Source organism: Numida meleagris, chromosome 1 (assembly GCF_002078875.1).
Source record: "Numida meleagris isolate 19003 breed g44 Domestic line chromosome 1, NumMel1.0, whole genome shotgun sequence".
In the NCBI taxonomy this organism is placed as follows: domain Eukaryota; kingdom Metazoa; phylum Chordata; class Aves; order Galliformes; family Numididae; genus Numida; species Numida meleagris.
In genome coordinates, this window is record NC_034409.1 from 144,251,362 (window position 1) to 144,267,674 (window position 16,313).

Below are 16,313 nucleotides of genomic sequence, written 5' to 3' on the forward strand. Positions count from 1 at the left end.
TATTAGACATACTATACAGATAGTTTGTAAATACTTTTTTGGTAAAAGTGCTTAAGCATCCTTTATCCTCATGTGCTATGTGTTTTCTACTTTAATGTCATGCCTAAATCGATAGCTAATTATAATTTGACAAGAAAAAGAGATTGCAATGGTTATGATCTACCTGCTCTGTTGTTAAACTGTAATGTGGTTGGCTGGCTTTACAGTATTTCCATAATTTATCTATACCATTTCTAGAGTCACTAAAAGAATCAGGAAAAAAAGCTTCTGCAGAACCTTTTCAGCACCACACAGAATTGTCACAGAAGCCTTTTTTCTGTAGCTGATGGAGGAGGGAAGTCTTTGTTGTCTAACTGTTTACTCTCATTTGTCCAGGATTTAAATAGCTTCCATCTCTGGTCTTATGACCAGATAAAAATCAAGGAAACTCTAGCCAGGACCACAGCCACTCAGGCAATGATTATTAAAGCAATGTATCCTTGAAGAATCTGAGAGTACATTTGCCATCACAAATAACATCCGTGTCTTTCTCTAGGCCTATCACTCAAACTTCCATGCTCACACGAATACATAGAGATGAGAGAGATTTTCTCCCCCACTCTGCAAATCTGTTAAGAAATGGACAACTGGATATGTAAAAAATTCTCTTCTTTGATTTTCGTGCTGACCAGTCATTAAAGGGTTGCTTTTCAGAGTAGCACAAAAGCAGAAGAGCTGGTTGACCAAACATATTTTTTTTTTACAAAGAAGTGTCAACCCTGAGCTTGTACTTAAGAAGTTAAAATCTGTGATTTATATATATTTATATATATAAAAATAGATGATCGTACTAAGACTAAAAAAGTGAAAGAAATCTCCATGTCAGTACTATATATTTGTTTGTTCTGAAATTTGTAGAAGAAATCCCTGTGATACTGAAATTAAGTGATATGGAAGATGTAGTTAGATGTGAAATACACTATTGATCTGGTCACCATTGTTAGTCCATTAGAGAATTGCCATCTTGGTAGGATAATATACATAGTAGCAGAAAGTCCTAATTGATGTCAGAACAGTGATAAAAGGAAAGAGATTTTATCACAAGAGATTATTTTCTGCCCAAACCCTTGAGGGAAGATTTGTCAGGAGAGTTGTTTAGCTGTACCACCGTGGCTGATGGTGAGCTAAGTGGAAATCTGTGCCAATTGCATAACATGGATAAACACTAAAAGAAGCTAGGCAAAATCGTGCTACTACTCTTTTTTTTTTAATTATTATTACTGGGCATTAAGATTTAAATCCTAAGGAACTGTACCATGATATTCTGAAGATAGCGGAGTTACTATCGTACTAAAAGAAGAACTTGTTTTTCAGCTTCTCTACCTTCATACCGATCTGAAGTGTTGGCAGATGGATTGCAAGACATTCACCATTGAGACAAACTTTTGTGTTGGAAAAAAATCCAGACTGCCTCTTCATAGCAATGATCATTCTGATGACCTGAATTATTCTACAGAAGTTCCTAAAAGAAACCTGGCTGTCAGTGAAGAATGGTTGCATTTTTTTCTTTCTTGTCTTTTTGTTCTGTTGATTTTTCAGACTTTCAGGCAGCAGCCTGGAGTTAGGCCCAACTCAGAAAGAAAACTGCTTCATTGGTTTCTTTCCACCCCCCTCTTTTTTTTTTTTTTTTTTCATTAGGGAAAAAAAAAAACATTCACTGTAAGATCCTTTTACTTCTGCAGCATAAAAGGAAATGAAGCTTAGAAAGTCTCCTGTAATAAAGATCTGAGAAAGAATTCTCTCAAGAGTGGATATTATCTTCAGAGATATCTGCAAAAAACAGGAAGCAGTTCAGTCTGGCACCTGGTGCTCTTTGGGAAAACAAAAAGGGAAGCAGGTTGCAGTACTGCTCTCTTCGCATAGAAAACTGCAAGTGTTTGTGGCATGGTCCATTGTCCAAGAGTGTAAGAAAAGAAGGAAGTTGGCTGTTTCTGTAGCTAAAACACAGTTTCTCCGGCCAGTTTAAAGATTATCTCCATTGTCTCTGCAGTACGAGGCTGATGAAGGCGAAGAGCAATGTCTGCAGTGACTGGCCAAGTTGTGTGGCCGAAGCCTCCACCTCCCTCCTGTCCGAGTCGACAGGCGGTGCTTCCGTCATGATGAAATCAAACTCGGTGGGACAGATGTCATCCGTACAGCCGCTTCCACTGCCAGAGCCACTCGTCTCATCACCTGGCACGAGGGAGTGAGGAAAACAGGGTGAATTGGGTTGAAGTGGTTGTCCCTTTCTCCATGCCTGTCCCACCCAACACCTTGGTTGAGATGAACACCTTGGTAAAGTGTTCGAGATGGTAAATTTCATTCAGTAAAGCATGCAAATGAAAGCCACCTTGATTGATGCATCCAATTAGGCACTTAATGTGCTGAAATGCCCTTTTGAAAAAGGAGCAGACTGCTGGCTTAATGGAAAGCCCTCAGTATCTTGTGCATTTGATATGATGATAAGCAAGAGAAGTAAAAGAAACAGATGGGACAGAAGAAGAATTTTGGTATGTTGTCAGCAGCAGAGAGCACAAACTCCAAGGAAAACCATTCAAATGGAACTGATTTATAAATGTATTTCAAAATTACATTTATTTAAGGAGAGCTACTAGTTTCTTACTTGTATCTTGGAAGTTGACATCATTTCCATTATACGCATTCTTCAGTTTATTCGTCATGACACGTAAGGCCATGATTTGTTGTCGAATGAAGGTGTCTGGCCTTGTGATGTCTACATCTACTTCTGGATTGTTGATCTGGTTGGTCAAGCCATCATTCATAATCTCAGGCAAGTATCTATATAACAGAATGAATGACTAGTTTAAAAGCAGTTCTTTTCAAAATAAGGACTGTACAGTAAATGCTGTGCTAAGCAATTTGACACTGACAATGATTACACAGTTCTTATATGGCTCCAGTGAAACCACATTAAAAATATGTTTTTAATTTTACAGACTCTAAAGGCTCTTTTTAGTATCCTGGCTGCGTGGAAAGCAGAGAGGATTTAAGCTATCCAAACTCATAACTATTCACATACTCCCCAGCACGTGCACTGACTGCAATCCATAGAAGAGATTCACCAGCTAGCAGTAAGTCACTGCACATCCTGTACTGACACAAACCATTGTATACTAAGTTAAGTATTCAACAGTGCATTCTTCTCCCTTTATTTCTTAGTGGTTAGAAATTATGAATTCCTTTTATTGGGGTAGTTCAGAAGCCAATCTTGAGGCTTTATGGCCCACCTCATTTAACCGAGGCACTTAATTTGTTTTCTTCTCCAGTCCTTCCCTGCATCCTTTTTTTGACCATAGTGAACGTCACCTCCAGCCTATCTGACATCCAGGCCCACAAACGGTGGCGTGAATTTACCAGTCTCCAATATTCTCTTTTATTTGGTCCATATTCCTTATAAACAGGCTATACTTTCTTATCCCACATGCTTCACGCATAATATATTTAAGGCATGGCATTTGCTATCCATCAACACATCTGAAATTTTATTCAGGCTCCTAGCTTGTCATTTCTTGATTACTGCAGCATTCCCTTCCATGACCTTGGCTAATGCAGTCTAATGCTGCTCACAGGCATCAAGTGTGCTTTTGCAGATCTCTCTCTCCTACAAAAATCAGCCCATTGCTCCAATCATCCTACGGTAAAAGTCTTCATCATCTTTTGTTAGATATGCACACTTTGTCTCCTGCTGCTTTCTGCACTTAGGAAACTCTCCTTATAGGCATCTGCAAAGATACCTTATTTCCTGCTTTGAATCCTTGTTAAAAATTATCTGTGCATTTTACAACAGCTGGGCTGAAAAAGGACTGGCATTATTCTTCGTGCTGGCATGGTATCCTGAGAAAATATTGTATTGCTGCTTCCCTGCTCTCTCTTCTCTGTCTTTTTTTTTACGTACTTTCTTTGCCTCATATTTAGGTTGCAAGGGATTTGGGGCAGATCTACGCTTTGTTCATGTTCATTATCAGGTTATGATCCACTTTGCAATTAGCTAACAAAACAGGCTATTCTACTGATGTCTGTGGGACTCCTCCTGTGGGTATATAACACAGTCAAACCTACTAATGGCAAACTTTTATGATCTCTGGTACCAAATATAGTTTTAAAAGTATTTTACTTCACTTGCACTGATGCCAACCCAGTTCTCTGTTTCCATATGCAAATTTGGCTCTAGTGCCTGTGTTTTGTTCTTCTGGCTCTGGAAAATAAATTTACACCTTAAAAGCATATCTGAAGGTAAGAAAGATGAAAGGACTTTCCCCGCTGAAGTTGTGGTTAAGGGAAAATCACTTTTGTATTGCTTCTGGTGGTTCACAGAATGATGACTGCTTTGCTGAGCCAGGGAAGGGTTTAGTCTCACCATAATAGGTACTCGGATCGCAAGATGAGACTCATTTGTCACCAGTGGCCTCTGAAAGCTTACATGAGAGTAATCCTGGAGGAGTATGAACACAGAAGAAGAAAACATGACTGCCAAAAACGCCCAACCTTGAATTGCATTTCCTGATGTTTCACTAGTACCATAACAAGAAAAAACAATGCTGCAGGGATCCCATCCAGACTCCTGTGGTACAGTCTTAAGTACAGTGAGAATACAGAGCTACTTCCCCTAGTAGAGAGGACTGCAGACCGCAGTGTTATGAATCACCAAAGATAGAAATTGGAAAAAATTCTGCAGAGCTGCCCAAAGGCAGCAGGACTGAGACCTTGGCATTCAGGGAAGCTCTGGGCTGCAAAGAAACAGCATCTCCATCCGTCACACGTCTCTACAAATGAAATGGCTGCTGTAGATAAATTGCTCAGCCTAGAAGTAAATCAGTGACTTCAAGGTGCGGTTGATTAAAAAAGTAAGAATATAAGAATTGCCCTGCTGGCTTGGAGAAGATGTCCACTATCTTGTCCATGGCAACAGTCATAGCTGCTAGCAGGTAAAAGTGATTTGAAATCATTGAGCATTTGTGTGGATTGCTTTCTTTGTTTAATATTAAAATCTATCTGCTCTCTACTGCAAACAGTCCACAAGAAGTTATGGCTAATTCTCAACTGCAGTTCACAGGCTTTCTTTGACTAATTTATGTTTGATTTCCTCACCTTTCTGTAAAAAATAGAAGAATGTACTGACTTCTTAAGTAAGGTTTTTATATGGAGAGAATATGAGCTAGTTTGGTTAGAGAGTGCTTTTTACTGAAGCTCATATTCTGCACTGTGATCAGTGTGGTTCTGATGTCATTCAGAAGATCATCTAACTTTAAATGTACCAGTCCATTAGGTTCAGAAAGTGATTCAATCTGTCACCCCTCTGCCAGTACCTGCCTGAGGATCTGAAGATCCCCACAACATTTCTGGCACGCAGGAGCTGCAACTTCTTTCATAGGAAAAACTCCAATAAATTACACATAAAAAGACATTTTACTACCTGTTTGAAAATGCATAGGGTGGTTTTATATGAGATGTTAAGGACACAAAATCAACAGCTTCATTACAATAGATCCATAAGAGAAAACTGCCTTTTTAAATAGGGAAAATATAAGTGATGGAAAGCTTAGTCTCCACATAAGATAGGCTTATGTTGAATTATCAAATAAGGCATCTAAATGTAGGCTTTACTACCTAAGTCTGCTTTTAGGGTAGGTGGGTGTTAACACAGTTCTACAGAGAGCATCATGCAGATCAGTTCATCAAGCCTGAGGTAAATTCACCAAATTTCAGGCATTTTAAAGTGATGTTAGCGTGGCTAAGAGAAATTTTTATGTTAAGCACATGAAACAGTGTGATCCAGCATGAATAATACAGACAACTAACTTAGGCAGAGATACACCTAGATTTTCAGTGTTTTACATGGTGGGGAAAGGATGGGAGCCAGCTAGTAAAGCTGTCTCCCAAGTGTGCTCTCCGGGTGACAGAGAGAGTGGTTCACCTCTCACGACAACAGTCTGGTGGCACCTCACCTTTATGGGTAAGTTAGCCATCCTGGGTGTGTGCCACAAGAAATCTGTTACCGTGCGATCAGTTAGAAATTAGGTGGACACTTACATTTCCAGGCAAATGAGCGTCTTGGCATTCAGGGTGTAAGAGCAAAGAATTTAGAGAGTTAGGCTGAGGACTAGTCTTTAGGTTTATGTAGATATCAAAACTTGTATGTCTAAATGCAGCTGTGTGTTTATGAGTGGAGTCCCACTCTCATCAGATCTGGTCAACATGAGATCTAGTCAATACCAGACAGAGGCATATTCATCAGTGGTGTGGGGACAGGTGTTGCGGTCCCATATATCTTTGACCAGATGACTAGTTCATTAGATTTCACCTGCTGGGATTTAGTTGTGCAAACACAGACATCTGGTGCAATTCAAGATGCTCTTGGTTATCTTTCCACCTCTCCAGTTACCAGCTCTGAAAGACAAAAGTTTCCCATAGGTCCTACATCATATATACATGTTTGATGGGGAGGTCTTGGATGTCTGGGGCATCTAAAATGATATTTCTTTAGAAAAGTGAATTGAGTGTTGAGTTCTACTTTATCTAAAAAGGGTACTCAGCTTGGTGTCCTGCTGTCACTCCGGTAAGGTTTGAATACCCTGTAGGCCCAGCATCTTATCTACCAGCTTCATGAAGGTGCCTTCATGACAGCATCTCACATGGCAGGAGCTATGTTTAGGCAGCTGAAACCTGCCTCAATGACCACACTGACTAGATACTGAGGCTCTATTCAGGCACCTCAACATTGGTGACATTTTGAAATGCTCTAGCACGTATTGCCCTGCCTCTGGGAGGTGGTCTCCTGTGCCATACCTGTCTTACACACTGTTCTAGCTTGGGCAACACAACTGACTTCTTATTGTCTGCAAATTCACCCACAGGCATCTATATTTAACTGTGTGAATTTACATGTCTGAATGTGAAACTGAATTTTGCTGTCATTACTGAACTAGCTGACCTGCTTCCTCAAGGGGAAAAAAAAAGTAGTAAAGCCTATATTGAATGTGAATGTCTTTGAATTGTTTTCTCTTCTCTAAAGGACTGGTATGGATATGGAAACACGCAGCCCAATGTGATTCCTGAGTGACAGACTCTGAGAAGCAGCACAGCGCACGTTCTGACAAAAGCATTTTGATGTGTGCGGGGTAGGGTTAAGCCACACAGAATTGGAAGCCTTGTCTTGGGACTGCATCTTGACAGAAGATTTGTGGCTGGCTGGGCAAAGTTGTTGCACACAGCTGCTTTTGCTGCAGTTCTGTAAGTGGAGACACCCCTGTGAATTTTAAGCTTCACTGCTGCTTCCGCTCTTGTTAATGATCTCTTCGTATGCCTGGCCATTACAAGAACTATACGCCCAATATAAATGTAAAAAAAAAAAAAAGAAAAGACAACCCGAAGCCAAATCTGTTCTTTGCATTCTCCTAGAAAATAAAAAAGAATCAGCTTTCTTAGCCCTCGGCCTGCAGAGAATCTGAATAACGCTGTTTGTTTTCTGCTGTTTGCTCCTTGCTCAGCTATGTCAGGAGTTTAGTGTAATCTGCATTGTTTTCTAAAATATTAATGCTTTCTATTCCTCTTAGCCTTTCTGCAGTTCTTGCTTGTCTCAGCAGACACAATGAAAATGCCTTCTGGCACACCATAGCCAAGAACCACAAAGCCTATTTAAAACCACTTTCTCTTTCTCTCTGTCCCTCTCTTTTTAATATCCATTTAATGTTCTAGGGTGTTTACTTCCTTTTAAAGTCTAAAAATGACTGATGAATTTTTCAGGTAATTTATATAGAAGTCCTAGCTATCAAAAACACCCAAACCAAAACAATAATAACAACAAGAAAGGAGGAATGCCCTGTTCTTTGAAAGGCACCTGCCTTACAGGGCACTGTTTTTACCACCACAGCAACTGCTTACCATATAACTAGAGCATCCCACCCTGGCACTACTGGCATTTTTTTCCAGGTGCCTCAATCCGTTGGCGATACAGCACAAAATGCAGCACAGGATATCCTGGCTAGGATATGGGTAGGCAGTCACATCTGGTTCGAAAAGATAAGTGCGGTGGAAAATTGGTTGCGTGGCTAACTGGATCACCTTGTCTGATTCTGTTTGCTCAGGAGGCACTCAAAGGGTGTCTTCAGTGTTCTTTTAATAATTTCTGTTCCAGGTTGGAGCAAAGCTCGAGGAGTCAAAAGGAGAGGGAGATAATGATTCATCTGCCAGTTTTTGTTTGAAGGAAGAAACCACAAAAATAATTTTGGGCCGTCAGCTAAGAACAGGCAGTTTTTGCACTTATGAGAAGTGGTTTATTCTCAGTTACACCAGTGGTGCTTACTGGTTATCTTTGTCCACCTGAGTAAAGCACATTCAACTCACCCTCACTGCAAGCTTTGCTGGCCAGCAAGGAGTGACTTTCCCAGTGCAGGCACTGCGCAGGTGAGTGCTTTACCCCCCTGAGTTCACCAGGCTCTTTGCAAGGGAAGTAGGTGCTCACATACAAGCAGCAGGAGGAGAAAGTTTCAGGCCAGCTGAGATGCAGTCCCTGTGTTCATTGTGGTGAAATACCCTGTAATTTTGAATTCAACATTGAAAATGATAGTGTTCCTTTTTCCTCTTATTTTTCAGCTTACTCTGTATTTTCCGTTCATAATTACTGTTTGTCTTATCTACTTGTTCTTGACATGAGCACCATCTCTCATGTGGGTTGGTTGAAACCAGTTGGCCGAGGTGGCCAGAGCCATTCAATGCTCTTCTCCCATGCATCTGAGCGGCTGCAGATTTGGTTACTATTCTCACTGCAGTAACAGTTACCTTGTTTATTCAAGGGATAATACCTGGGATTTGGTGTAAAACCTCATAAACCCCAAATACCTTAATTCCTGGAAAAATTCCTTTATTTCTAGGAAATGTCTATTTGTGAAGAAATTATCAGCTGTTCCTAAGGATTTATTTGCAGATAGGGAAGCGCAACATTTCCAAAGTCTGGTCTTAATGATGATTTTAGATTCTAAATGTCTTTTAAAAGATCAGTCTCAGTGCGGCTGGCAGAAGACATTCATTATTTAAACATAAAATTACGTTCAAGTTTTTTTATGAATACAGATATGACAGGAAGCTCCGCTTGGCATCTCTCTCAAAGGCACTTTATCTGAGGAAGCTATTTAGAAAAAAAAAATATTTTTCCAAAATAAGAGTTTAATCCACCTAATAAATGTGTTCCCATTTCCACAGTACCTGGTTTCTACCTGATGTGACCTCATTAAAACCCCTTTTCACAGAGGATCAGCGACATGCCAAGTGCAGCCTTCCAGAACGCTATAATGGATCACTCTGTTACCCTATGATTATCTGTGAGTTGGCAAACTTCATTTAGCCCCCGCTGGTGTCACTGTAAATTAATCACGGCAGCAGAATGATACCTGGGGACCGCAATAACCACAAGTGACCTTGGCGTAATGCATCTCTCAGGAGAAGGCCTAGCTTTCATTTTCTGTGATCTCTTGTTTTCCTGCAAAAGCAGCATCAAAAGGTGATGTGTAAAACAAAATGTGAGGTGCAATGTGCATCTGGTGATTCAAAGTTTCTAATTCTTTGTACAGCCACGGGATCTGATCAACAACGAGCTACAATCTCCTTTCTCAGCAGTCACCAACACCATGTTGTCTTCTCATTTGTAGTACTAATGTCTAGGGGTAATAGGAGGTGACTAAATTTCTTTTTTTTTCCATCAAGAGCTGCTGTGATATCCTCCAGAACTCCATATGCAACTCTTCTTACAGCACAGGGGTGCTTTTCACAGGTGACACACTGAAGAGAAATAGATATATGCACAGTGGCCGGATTTTGCCACCTTTGCTCCTGCAAATTAGCATTTGCTATCAGATGCTAGTCAGTATGAGTATGGAAACATTTATCGTTTTTCTTTAAGCTGCAGTAAATGTCCTTGTTCACCAAGGTGATTTTGCATATCGAGCTAATTACATTTTCAATATTATTTCATATACAGTCCATGGCATCCTATGGTATCTGTCTGATCTATTACTATTCCCTCCACCTGAAGCATTTATTGAATTCTGTTACTAAGACAATAATTACACATTTCCTTTGTGAATGCATACAAAATAGAAAACAGAAGAGCTGTGGTTGGGTCTGGTGAGACTGTGTTGTCAGGTGATGCTCTGAAGCTGCAATTCCACATCCAGTGATACGTCTGAGTTAAATTAATCAAGGAGATTATCAGCAGAGGACAGAGGTACTGAACGATTTCAGAACATTAATCTGAGGAGTTGCCACGAAACTAATCAGGCTTCTCATAAGATAAATACTGCAAAAGGAGGATGGAAATCTTAAAATGCGCCTACAGAACTCCCCCAAACCTTGGAGTGTTTGCTAGCCCTTTGTTACAGAAGAGAGCTGAAAGGAATAGGCCAGCCATGGTACAAACACTACCACTGTTCATGGGAAGCAGGAGGGATAGCAGCAGGTTTGTTGGACTGCTCTTCTTAGAAAGAGCACCATATACTTCTTAACGTGTGCGTCCTGATGTGACATGTGGTACCATGGATACTTCTCCACACCTCCTTTCTCCCCAGAGTCATGGGCCACTCCTGCAGACCTGAAAAACTTGCCTGCTCCGTCTTTGGTCCTTCAGCCAGTCCCTCTCTTCTCTCCTTTCTTAGCAGCGATAATCAGAGCCTCTACTCTCTTGGCTGATGAATCCACACCGGGAACCTCAGAGACACCCTCTCACCAGCCCAGCCACAACCAGAGCCAAACCAGCCTCAGAATTAAAACTCACAGAAAAGCCATCGCTAACAAGGGCAGATGACCACAGTGTCTCCGATGAAATACGACAAGGTCAAGCCTTCTGCACAAGATAATGAAGAGTAAGACTTACATTCATTCTCTGCTGGCTATTTTTCTTTCTTCTTCTTCTTTTTATTTTCATTTTTCTTTTCTCTCTTTTTTTTCCCCCAGTAAATAACCCTAAGCTCTGCCAACCAATAGCAAATAGAGCCAAAATTCCAATTTTCTGTTTCATCCCAGAATGATATCCCAAGAGTGCAATTGCTTCACAAGCTGTCAGTCCCAACACAGGGATGCTAAATGGAGCTAAAGAGCTCTTAGAAATCTCGGTATAAATTATCCTTCTGGAGCTGAACCAGTGAACATTTTCTGTGTTCACATGCTGGCACGCTGCGCCCATTTACAGTGACTCACACTCCAGCTTTAATGGCACCTTGACAATAGATAATCTCAGCTGCAAGCTGCGTGTGAACAATTACTTGTTCTCCCCATTTCTGTTTCACTCTTACAAATTGTTTTGTAAAACACTCCCTGTTTTTGTGATTGCTTTCAGGCCTGGTGGGGATTCGGACTGAGTCCGGTGGGAAAAGCTCCACCTCACCTCGCCTTGGTGTGGCCATTCCAGCAGTCCTCCTCGTTTGACGAGCCGGCTGTCACTCGCTCGTCCTTGCAGATTGTGTAGGGGAATGTTGACCAGAACTTTTTAGAGAGCTTTAGTTTTTCTTTAATGTCTGTTACCTGATTAAGAGACAATGAAAGGGAAAACCAGTTAAAAACATCAGCCACATTAGCTATCATTTTAAATAATAGGTTGTTTAATTCCATAATAGATGGTGGTGGAAGTTAAAAGGAGTGAAGGTGCTAAAATTGAAATTCCTGTATTTATGAGCAAGGCACAGTGCCTTTGGGATCAGAGAGTACAAATAATTAAAGTCACCTTTTTCCAGGCAAGACATTAAGAAAAAGCATCTTACATCTTGCTCTTTCTATTCTCAATTTGTCTGCGGCTTTCTAAAACATATATCTAAGAATTAATATGCCTCACAGTCTGCTGAATGTCATTTGAGTTAAACAGTGTTCATCAGATAAAATATCTCACCCACTGGCTTGGTCATGCCTTAAATAAATATTATATTTAGATCTGTATGTGCAGGTTCTAAAAAAATGATGCATGATGTGCAGGTTCTAAAAAAATGAGCTGATGTTCAACTGATTTAAGACACACAGGCTGAATACACTGCAGTACATTTGGATCGTAGTAAGAGGTTTGTGTATATACATCCAAGCAGAGACTAAATCCATCTTTGCTATTAGATACAGATAAATATCTGCAGCTGGATACAGGTTTTGCATTCAGGAAATGTTGGGACAGTATTGGAGCAGTTCCTTTATGTTATAAACTCCCTCTTGAACAATAATTTAATTTGGCAAGATTCAGGCAGCAAGCAGAAACAAACTGAATTTCCAGCACCAACTTAATACATGCTCTGGCTGAAATGTTATCAGTTCTTGTTTTGTGATTGGTTTACTAGAGTGGAAAAATCTACAAGAATAGATAGAGAACACAACAAAGGACAGACTACAAAGGATGACTGGTGCTACTGTTGTTCTTATGGAAACATGCATTTCACGCTAAGCTATAATAGGATTTAGGAGAGCCTGTTGAATAGCTTTCAAAGGAAATCACTGAGCTTTATTCTTTAAAATATGAGAAATAAAAGCTCTCCATTGTTCCATTCAGTTTTGAGATTGGCTTTTAGGTTGTTGAGGTATAATATTGTACTTGGCTATTTATCTCTTTTATCTTTTGTTCTGAAGACATGATAGCTCTCCGAGCAAATGACCCACACTGCTTTGCAGTGCTTAAACTCTGTAGAATGTCACTTTATATGCCAGGAGATAGAAACATCCAAGGATGTTATTTCAGAAGCTCTGTGTGCATTTTCATTTGTAAGAAATGAGTTGTTGACATCATTTCTTGCCATCCTATAAATCTCCTCCATATCCTATAAATCTCCTCCATACCCTTTGCCAAGCTCTAGTTGCTTCAGTTTTGTAACACAAACACTAGTAGCATTTGCAAGTCTTTACATTCTTAATAGAGGAGCCTCATCAAGCCAAAAATTAAATCCCAGTTTACAGACTGTGAGCAAGGCTTCAGTAGCAGTGGGGACAATCTGAGGATGCCTGCCCTGCAGGGTAACTCTTGTCTGTGGGGCCAGGGTCTTTGGGCAGCAGGCAGAGAGCATCCCCTCCTGCTTCCCTTCTGCACATGCTATGGATAAAAACCCCAGGGCCACCAGTGGTGTGGATAACTGACACAAGCCACTTAATTTACTTCCTGAGATTCACAGAGAGCTGCGTAAACTACTATTAAGAGAGGAAATCAGATGGAGAAATCCTAAAGAAACTGCTGAAAATGTAGTGAAAAGGGTCTGCAGGAAGGAGGGTCCATTCATGCAACCTTGGGCAATACAAGAGCTCAGAGGATAGACTTCTATCTTTTATTGTGCCCCCTGGGTAGCCATTTACACAAGTAATCTGATGGTGGTGAGTAATTCATTTTCAGAGCAGTAACTTCCTTGCTATCTAGAAGTTATTTTTAGCTACTCACAACACAGATGCTATATTCAGTTTTCTACAGATTTCTGTAGAAAATCTGTAGATTTCTGTAGAAATCTGTAGATTTCAGATTTCTACCACAATCCGCTTAGGATTGGTGCTCTTGGACTTCAGACTTCTATTCAGAACCACAAGTGAGTAAACACCTATTGGAAAGTGATTTTCCCCTTCCTGCCACAGCCCTTGCAAGGACCGTTATTTGGAGAAAAAACTTCATATATTCATAGAACTCTATAAAAGTTTGAGAGAGGTTCTCACAGCTGACACACTGCACAGGCTCCTCAGAAATACATTCTGAAAAAATAAGGAATCTCACTCCCCAGTGGCTTTCAAAGATATTAAATAATGCTTTCATACTCTATATGTGTACTGCATATAGATAACACATTATTAAATTTCCTAACAGTAAAGATGTTTTTGTGTTACAGAAGTACATCTGGTAAAGATGATCTCACTTTACCAACGATCATTGGTGAAACACATCTAATTTAATCTTCCAGGAATCCCCATGAGGTGTCACTCCCACTTTAGAGCCTACAGAGAGGAAGATGTTCTCTTGACTCAAAAAAAAAAAGGAAGAAATAGCAAAAATGATTACAGCTTAGAGGGAAGTTACCATTTTCAGCCCTCTCTCAATGACTCTAAGATGTGCAGGTAGTCAGTGAGTTGGAATCATAGAATCATAAAATCATAGAATCCTTAGAGTTGGAAGGGACCTCTGAAGGCCATCTAGTCCAACTCCCTTGCAATGAACAGGGACACCACAGCTAGATCAGGTTGCCCAGGGCCTGATCCAGCCTTGCCTTGAAAGTCTCCAGGGACAGGGCATCCACCACATCACTGGGCAGCCTGTTCCAGGGCCTCACCACCCTCACCATAGAAGATTTTTTCCTTATATCTAACCTAAATCTACCCTCTTTGAGCTTGAAATATTTCTAATGTAATAGATTTGGGTGATGCAATTTGTGCCATTATATGCAAAACTTTTGCCTGTGGTTTCCAGCACCTTCAGTTTTGGGAACTCAAGCACAGTCACAGAAAGTCTCTTATTAGTCCCCACAGTTACGTTTCCCACCGTACATCATTTTGATCACCACTAGCATTTAAAAAATAGGTAACAGATGTACAGTCCCTTGAAAATGAGATAAAAGAGACTAAAGGTTCAGTTAACCTTGCTCGCTTGTGATTTATGAATTCAAACTACTGCATCTCCCTAGTGATCTGCGGCCATGTAAATGATTCCTTGGTATTTCCCATGCTCTGAATTAAATATTAACTTTCAAGCAAAGTTAGACTTCTGGGGAAACATTTAAACACAAGACGTCTGCAATTTTGATATTTTACATATTTCCTTCTCACTTTCTCTGGCAGAGATTTATTCATACACAGACAGCTGGATCTCTGTTCTCAGTTAGCCTGACTTTCCCCAGCTATATCCCTGATATTGCCCTGACATTATTTTTGAACTATTCCTCCTTCTTTGGAGATACTAAATTTATTTTGAGCACGTTCTCTCATAAGAAAAGATATATACCAAGAGCTGTGCACAGAGTTACATTTTTATTTTATTTGAGGACTATATAAATGGATATTAAAAATAAGTGGATATTAAAGTAGCCTGGCTTTTATCCATTATTACTAACAGAAGGGAAGTGCTACTACGTAGGTGAGAAAAATTAAACATTTGCATCATTTCCAAAGAGAAATACATATCCCAAGTCATGGAAATATTATAGTTACATGACCCACATTGAGAAACAGTTAATCTCTTACTGTTGCCACTGACTTCTGTGACCAGAGCAGTCACACAGGCCGTGCAATTCCTCGGCAGAATTTACACCATCGCTTATGAGCTCACTTCTAATCCTGCCAGCACAGGATTTTAAGCAGGTAAATAGAGCTGACCAAGATTTTTGTCTTCTTGACTCACCTTGGACTCCAGAGAAAGAGAGTGAGCTAAGAAGCAAGGCCATCATTTTGGCAGGAATCAGACCTTAGAATTCCTTGTTTTAGCTCAGGACATCTGGACAACTTGAAACTCACTGAGATAATTCAGAAAAGCATTGAAAATACCATGCAGAACTAAAGGTGAGCTGATGATGTTTTATAAAGCAGGAAAGACCCAAAAAAGGCACTTTTGAAGCTGGCAGCTCATTTCCTATGGAATTTGCTTCAGTTTAATTTCCAATGGAAACATGCTTCCTCAGCAGGGGGACAATGTGTACCCGGAAGGAACATGGGCCAAAAGGCAAATTTTAAAGGTGATACTCCAATATTTATATTTTTTAAGTAATTTCCCTTATTTCCTCCTCCTCTTTCCAAGGCAAGTCCGTCTGAGAGTTCTTCCAGTTTTATCACCTCCACCAACATAATCCCTACTCTCACAGCCAGAGGAGCATCTTGAAGTGCTAAAACAGTGTTCAAAGATGCAAGAAAGTGTCCAAAACCAACCCTGGTTCAATGTAATAAATAAAATACGAGTCTTGCTTGTGTTAAAAAGTTATTAACCTTCTTTTCTTCTTCTTAATAACATTTTTGCATCACACTTTTTTGGTTTGCTCTAAAAATTTTGGCAGATTTTAATCTGAAATGCCAGCAGGACATGCACCTTGCCTTTATGCTGATAGCTTCTACTTGGGGATGCTCAGAAACATCTGAACACAAAATCTCAGTGAGAGTTAATCCTTTACACCTTGGAAATAAACACTTCCTACTCACTGGACCTTGCTTCTCTGATGGGCCACTCTGGACGATGCAGCGTGGGTTGTATGTTGCAGCACAGCCACTCAGAAGATGCTTCAAACGGATGTTTGTGATAAGGTGCTGTAATTTCAGGGTCTTGATTTTACAAGCAACATTTAACTAACGTCACTTCTTCA

At 40.2% G+C, this 16,313-nt stretch overlaps 1 protein-coding gene across 1 annotated transcript in view; it reads right to left on the reverse strand.

The window, feature by feature from the left end:
- Positions 813-16,313, reverse strand: part of GPC6 (glypican 6) — a 510,839-nt gene continuing 495,338 nt past the window's right edge. The window contains exons 7-9 of the mRNA XM_021402583.1: positions 11,414-11,550; positions 2,642-2,817; positions 813-2,211 (exon numbers count right to left, since the gene is read on the reverse strand). Of these exons, the coding sequence (XP_021258258.1) occupies positions 2,009-2,211; positions 2,642-2,817; positions 11,414-11,550 (516 nt within the window). The 3' untranslated portion in view covers positions 813-2,008. The remainder of the gene's footprint in view (positions 2,212-2,641; positions 2,818-11,413; positions 11,551-16,313) is intronic.